At 31.1% G+C, this 7,322-nt stretch overlaps 1 protein-coding gene and 1 long non-coding RNA gene across 3 annotated transcripts; one reads left to right on the top strand and one right to left on the bottom strand.

The window, feature by feature from the left end:
* The first annotated feature begins 910 nt into the window (after positions 1–910).
* LOC107940661 (homeobox-leucine zipper protein ROC2) lies at positions 911–4,296 on the top strand. The gene is made up of 7 exons (XM_041110613.1): positions 911–1,342; positions 1,439–1,540; positions 2,538–2,910; positions 3,006–3,280; positions 3,441–3,536; positions 3,621–3,964; positions 4,054–4,296. The coding sequence occupies exons 1-7, from the start codon at positions 935–937 to the stop codon at positions 4,058–4,060; spliced, it is 1,605 nt and encodes a 534-aa protein (XP_040966547.1). The 5' UTR covers positions 911–934; the 3' UTR covers positions 4,061–4,296.
* Positions 4,297–5,481: 1,185 nt separating this feature from the next.
* On the bottom strand, positions 5,482–6,902 carry LOC121227720 (uncharacterized). 2 transcript variants are annotated; one of them, XR_005925254.1, is made up of 3 exons: positions 6,316–6,902; positions 5,852–5,886; positions 5,482–5,742 (listed from the first exon to the last, which is right to left on the bottom strand). It is a non-coding gene; the product is annotated as an uncharacterized lncRNA (long non-coding RNA). The 2 variants fall into 2 exon arrangements; XR_005925255.1 differs by having other exon boundaries at positions 5,482–5,886.
* Between the last annotated feature and the right edge of the window lie 420 nt (positions 6,903–7,322).

Genomic DNA, 7,322 nt, shown 5'->3' with positions numbered 1-7,322 from the left:
GAGAATATTCAAAATATAATTGTAGCAGGGATGAAGTGTAAGTGTTTTTTAATTATTCTTAATTTTCCCAGGATTTTTCTTTCAAAAATGGATTTGGCAAGAGTTTAATTTTTTCTTCTTCTTTTCTTTTGGCAATTAGTCCTATGGTGGGATTACAAGAAGCTCCTAGGTGTGAAATTGAGGTTAATTATAACCATTTGGGGAAATCCTCCTCCTGAAATGAATCCAGTGGTAATTTTTCATTTTTTTATTTTGTTCATTTTTGATACTTGTTAGAAAATGTATTATTTTCCATAAGTTTATCTGATCTAATTTGCTAAACATAAATATTTCTAGTCATTCCTAAAGCAAATCTATGAAGTAAGGTTCATGTTAATCACTTTTTTCAAAAAAAAAAAGAAAGAAGAAACCCAAATTTCTTTAGAGTAAAAAAACCCTAGAATTTAAGTCTATTTGATCAAACGGTTGTTGTTTAAATACAAATGAAAGCAGAATGAAAAGACCCTACATTTTTAAGTTTATTTGATGATGACCAAAATAATTATCATTTTGAAAAGAAATCAGAAAGTTGAAGCCTAATATTTCAATAGAAATGAAAATAGTATTAAAATAACTTCAGATTTTGAATTCTATTTGAAAAGAAACATCATTTTGAATAGAAAATCATGAAGTTGAGGGCTGTTTATTTCATTAGAAATGAAAATAGTATAAAAAAATAATACTATATTTTGAAGTCCATTTCATTATGATGGAAATAGAATACAATGAGAAATTAAGCCACTTTCTCCTTATTATCTCGATCACTTGCTGATGTTTTATTTCAGGAGGATTATTTTGTACAAATAATGAAAATTCTGGCTCCCCTTATTGTATAATCCTTCATCCCCACAAAATTCACCGGTTCGAATCATCGACGAATGCTAAACCCGATCATATGAACCGAGCAAGTGATCTTCTTATGGCGGTCTCGATAGGAGCTGGTCTGAACAAGAACAAAATCATCGAACAAGCTGTGGAAGCCATGGAAGAGCTGTTTAAGTTGGCAATAATGGGTGAACCACTATGGCAACACAATGGAAACGGTGGAATGGAGACTCTAAATGGGTTTCAATACTTGAGGGAATTTGGTAGCTTTGATGCAACAATGGAACAGATAATGAGGATGGTTGAAGTTGGTGAACCCCAATGTTTCCTAAGCTCTGATTGCAACTGTAACTTTGATCAGGATGTCCCCTCATCCTTTTCGAAACTCAATTTCGAGCCTTTGAATATCGAAACTTCTCGAGAGACCGCATTTGTTGAGATGAACCCTATGAACATCGTCCAATTGCTCATGGATACGGTAAGGATTTTGTTTCCCCTTGTTCCATTTCATTACGTAAGTTTACTCATTTACGAAGTTGTTAATGAACTAACATTTTCCATGTTTTGTGATTAGAAACAATGGGCGACAACATTTTACAGCATTGTCTCGAGGACAACATTGTTAGGAGTTATATTAGAAAACGTTGATGGGAGCTACAATGGAGTTCTTCAAGTGGTAAACCTCAAACATCATCTTCATTTTAATTTAAAATTTACACTTTGACTTTGATTAAATGTGGAATGTGATACATGAATTTTGATTTGCTATAATTATACACACATGAAACTTTGATTTGATTCAATTGTATATATTTTTTAAAAAATAACTACATTCATTTGTTTTTACATTCGATAAATATAATTATTTATCTATACAATAATAGACGTAGAGTCATAATAGTCTTTAATGGTTTGAATCAAAATTTTATGTATAAATTGCTCAAAATCAAAATTAATGTATCACATTGTATAGAAAGTTCATGTATAATTTTGTTATTTATCCATTTTATATCTAATTTTACTTGATTCATTACCCTATTGATATCTCAACAATATTCCATGCATTAAAATTTAGTACAAAAATTCACTATTGTTTTGCTAACATACTATTGATATTGAAACATTTATTTAGTAGCTTTATTGTTTATAGAATCTTACTTTAAAGAGAGTGATTGAAATGATTCATTATGAAAAGAAAGAATCTCATACAAATTTAAGAAAGAGTTGTTTCATAGTTGAATACTTTTTTGTTAACTACAAGGTTTCGCTTTAGGGTTTATGAAAATCATTAAATGCAGTTATGGTTTTTAATATTCTTCATGATGGATCATTTCTTTGTTCTTCCCCGATATTTTATATACTTGATTATGATCCATTAGTTTGTTTGTCTCTTAATGTTAATATATTTATTACGATTTATTTCTTGTTTTTTCTCTTATAATTAATATGTTCGAGATAATTACGTGTTTGCGTTGCCTATATTTAGTAACTAGCTAATGGTTCTCTTCAAAAAATCCGTTTTTATTTGTTTTAGCGTTTAGGGGTATCATTAGATGCCGTTATAATTCCTAAAATATCTTCACACGGTCGATTTCTTTGTTTTTTCTCTAATAATTAATTTATTCATATAGTAACTAGTCTTCCAAAATCCATTTTATTTGTTTTCTCATCAGATGTCAGCAGAGTTTCATCAGCGTACACCATTAATACCAGCAAGACAATGCTATTTCGCAAGGTACTGTAAAAAGCACACAAATGGAACATGGGGAGTGGTTGATGTTTCCTTGGAGAATTTATTCCCATATCCACAGGTACAGTTTCGAAGAAGGCCATCAGGTTGTGTAATCCAAGAAGTAGGCAATAGAGGGTCAAAGGTAACATGGATTGAACATGTTGAAGTTGATAACAGATCACTTCACCCTCTCTTTCGTCCCATTGTTAGCTCAGGTTTTGCATTTAGTGCCAAACGATGGATTGCAACCATCAACAGGCATTGCCAATGGCTCACAACTTCAACGGCTAGAACCGCTCCTACAACTGATGGGGGTAAAAATTTTAATTTATTCCTGCTTTCTATTTACATTACATGCGCCAACTTAATGAACACTTGTTGATGTAATTTGATTTGTTTGGAAAAACAGTTTTAATACCACAAGAAGGGAGGGAGAGTCTGCTGAAATTGGCTGAAAAGATGACTAAGAATTTTTTCAACAATATCAATTCATGTTCTGAGAATGTATGGTCGGGGTTACCTCAAAACTTTGCTGCTCAAGATGTTAGGTTGAGATACGGAAATATATTAAAGGTTCCTGGGAAGCCTTCTGGTAACATTGTAATCTTCACTACTTCAATTCAAATTCCGGTTCCGATGGAGGTTCTGTTTGATTTTCTTCGTCATGAACGTACAAGAAACAGGGTATGTAAAACTTATATATATACGTGTTTAATTTTTTAGGGTTATTTTCTTGTACTGCTGTCTGAATGCATGCATGTATACAAACATATATGTGTATGTATATTACTCCATTGAGCGTGTAACTTTTCATGGATGGATTACGGGGTGTACAATTATGCAGTGGGATTTGCTTTCAAACCAACGACATGTCCGAGAACTTGTCTATGTCAGTAATGGTGAAAATCCTAAAAATCGAGTTTCCATTATGCAAGTGAATGTAGGTGTTTCTATCATTTCCTTTTCTTTTCTCATCACAATTTCCTCCATGAACTAACTAATAAGCATACTAATAAATTTGCAGTCCTCACCAAACAAGATCGAGATACTATATCTCCAAGAAAGCTACACCGACGAAACTGGCTCGTACATAGTATACGCGCCGATGGATATCATGGCCATGTCAAAAATCTTGAATGGTGGTAACCCAAAATTTGTATCTATTTTGCCATCAGGGTTCAGCATTATGCCTGATAAGGCACCTGGGCAAGGAGATGGAGCCGTGGGAAGTATCTTAACCCTAGCGTTTCAAAGCGTCGACAGATTAAGCAACAAGGAATATATGCCTCAGTCGACGCTGAAAATCATTGATGCTATCTTATCAACAACCGTTGCTTCAATCAAGGATGCTATGCTATTTGGCATAAGGTGATGCCATTGCTAAGTCTTGAGCTTTTCTTTTTCTTGGTATGTTGCTGCAGGTACTGATGGATTTATATTTGCTTTATGAGTTGCAGGTATTAATGGCTTCTTTCGAAGTTGTTGAGAATGTAAGCTATGTAAACCAAGGAGTTCAAATAGAAACTTTAATATAATATTATCTGCAAACTGTAGCTTTCTTAAAGGAATGTTTTAGAAGAGCTTTTGGTAGGACTCTTTGTTGAGCAACGGGCTCATAGAAACCAATCCACAGTTTTAGACTTCTTTATTATGTTGTTGTTAATTGTTCAAGAATTTAAGACCAAGTTGAGAGTTTTTAATTCGGATTTGGATTGATTCACTTGTTTGATTTGGATTTTGGCTTTCACGAGCTCATATAGTTAGAAAAAAAAATAATGGGTTACTTGTTTGGTTATTTTATTTTGTAATAGGCCAATTTTGACCTGGCCCAGTTTATAAAATAAAATCCAAAATAAACATAATAAATAAAATGTCCAAAAATTACAAAACACTACCCAATTTACATGACCAAAGTAAAACCCAATTACAAGCCCAAAAAAAATTAAAACCCTAAAAGCCATTTATTAAAATGATTAAATTATGAGGTGATTCGATTACACCAAAATAAAAGGATTGGTGGCGACTCTCATTTTCGTTTTTAAATAAAAGCCGACCCTTTCAAAAAATGGTTTCGACATATATGATGATCGTTTGAAATTAAATAAGAAATGATTGATTATCTGTTTGTCACCAAAGTATTAAATATCGGCTCATCTTACAAAATTTGCTTTAGTTATTTACTTTCTATATGTTCAAATTTATTAGTGTATATAACAAATTTTATTAGTATGCAAAAATAATAATTTTCTACCACTTAAAATTGATTTCTCATGGCAAAACATAATTTCGAAACATGTAATATAAAATATTATGAGGGAGTACCAAAATTTATAAAATAGTATAAAATTTGGGGGGAATAGAAAAAATTATGAGGAAGTACAAAAAATTTCTAGGGAGTACAGAAAATCATGAGATAATATCGAATATCCAGTTAAGAATTTTGTCATTATCTCCTAACCTGTTGAATTAGTTAAAACTTATCATGAAACCAGGACATGGTGGTGTTTTTTTTTCCGGTTCATACACCATGTTGGATAAAGAATCTCGTATTGTGAAGAAAAGTAATTACATATTCAATCTAGTTTATGTATTTTTGTTAGAGTTGAGGATTTAATCTTATACTTTAATTTCGCTAGTTTAAGTCTCTATATTTTTTAATCTTTGAAAATTCAGTCAACTTAAATGGTAGCGGTTAAATTGTAAATTTTGCTATTTCGAAAACCATATGCGTCGAAAATTTTATTTTTTGTACAAACATTTATAATTAAATTTAAATAAAATATTTTGTTATTAGATAATAATTTGGTTTAAACTTATGGAGTGAACACATAATTTGACATTTACATGAGATTTATATATATATAAATGAGATATATTTACTTAAATCTGATAATAAAAATATATGTTTACTTAAAAGGAATTAAATCGACTTCTCAAATTAGCCTATTTTATATGGCAATTACAACAGTGAAATAAAATTTAAAAACTAGCCATAAGTTTCAAATTGAAGACATGAATCTATTTGTATTGATACAATGGATGTCGATTAGTGCCAGGAATTTGCATCTTGCACTATCCGCACTGCAATTTTCCACATGATGAATGATGAGCTTGAGCACCACACAGGGGTCAATGATACCATACGCCTGGTTGGATTTTCCACCACTCAATTGATATCGATTCAATTAACGCCAACGCAAGGACTAGTTAAAGGGTAATTAACTCTAAATTGCAATTACAATGTTGATAGCTTACCCATCAAAAACACCGCTAGACTTGAGAAGCACAATCTGAAGAGGCACACTTTCAAAAATTAAAACCCCCATTTACCAAAACTAATCTCCATCAAATGGAATAAAAACTGATCTCACAATCCACTTAGTTTCCAACTATACCAGCAGACTCAAATTCAAAATTGGAATCACATCAAACACACTTTAACTAAATCAGAGCAATAAAACCACCCTTTTAATCATTGGCAAGTGACACAAAAACCTTCAATCCCCATAGCCCCTTCTATCATATCAGATAAAGCCACCCCAAAGTAACGATTCCTCATGAATCCACTGCTCATCATGGTAAACACAATCACCATAACCCACACAAAATCACTATTAATTCACATACCGACCAGATTATTACAGAAATCACAACTTAAAAAATGATTTCATCCTGAAAACAAAATGTAACCACTAGAAGGGGAAATCCCCGAACCATACCTTTCGAATAATAGCTGCATAAGCTTGGACGCCACACTTAAATCTGCACACAAGATCCTTCCGTCTCACCCACTTCCCTACTCTCAATTATTTGTCAAATCTCTAATAATCAAATCCTCATTATTACCTGCATTCAACCATAACGATTATAGCATGCATATAAAAATATTTTTATATAAATTTATGCTCAAAACTATTCAAAATTTATTAATTAAGCTAATATGAAAAAGCATTTAATATAAAAGAAGGAAATAGTATAAAAATAAGGGTTTAATAATTTCAAATTTATGTTTCACCAAAAAAAGCATTGAATGAGAACATAAAGCAAAAACAAAAAATGCACACACTCTCGTAAACTGTCCATTAAAACCTTTAACCAATCATATTTCAAATAAGTGTCAGTCAGCAGATACCCTCAACAATTTTCAGCATTCATGTCCCATGTACCCTTCTAATGCTCATTTCCTACTTATTGCTTATTTTCCCTCTCAAATATATATATATAAATCAATGTTGTACTCATTAGAAAGATGGCAAATCTGTTCATCACATTTTGTTTAAGGTATGGTTTTCTTTTTTCTTCATGACAGATTTTAGTTTCAAAGACACTCAGAGATAATGCATGGAAAAATTTATGGATGATTTTATCTTTTTTTAAAATCCATATAAAAAAAAAATTCAAAAATTGCAATAGATAATTATAATAAATAAACTCATTTTTAGTTTATTAACATTTATCAATATAGATAGAATTAAGAATTTATTCTAAAAAAGAATATATAAAAAATATGTAATGATGGATGTATGAAATTTTGGAATGATTTTAACAAAGATTGTATTTGGTGGAGATGTGGTGGAGGCATCATTAAATTATCTTCAGTCAAATCATTTATGCTGCTATCAATTCACGTTCAACTAAAATTTAGATTTATTCCCTAAGAAAAGAATGAAATATCAAAATAAGAAATAAATATATTGAAAAGGAATAAAGAGGCACTATTAAAAAA

Source organism: Gossypium hirsutum, unplaced genomic scaffold, assembly GCF_007990345.1.
Source record: "Gossypium hirsutum isolate 1008001.06 unplaced genomic scaffold, Gossypium_hirsutum_v2.1 scaffold_1508, whole genome shotgun sequence".
In the NCBI taxonomy this organism is placed as follows: Eukaryota; Viridiplantae; Streptophyta; class Magnoliopsida; order Malvales; family Malvaceae; genus Gossypium; species Gossypium hirsutum.
The sequence above is the reverse complement of the archived record's forward strand: the minus strand, read 5'-3'. Positions and strand labels throughout refer to the sequence as shown.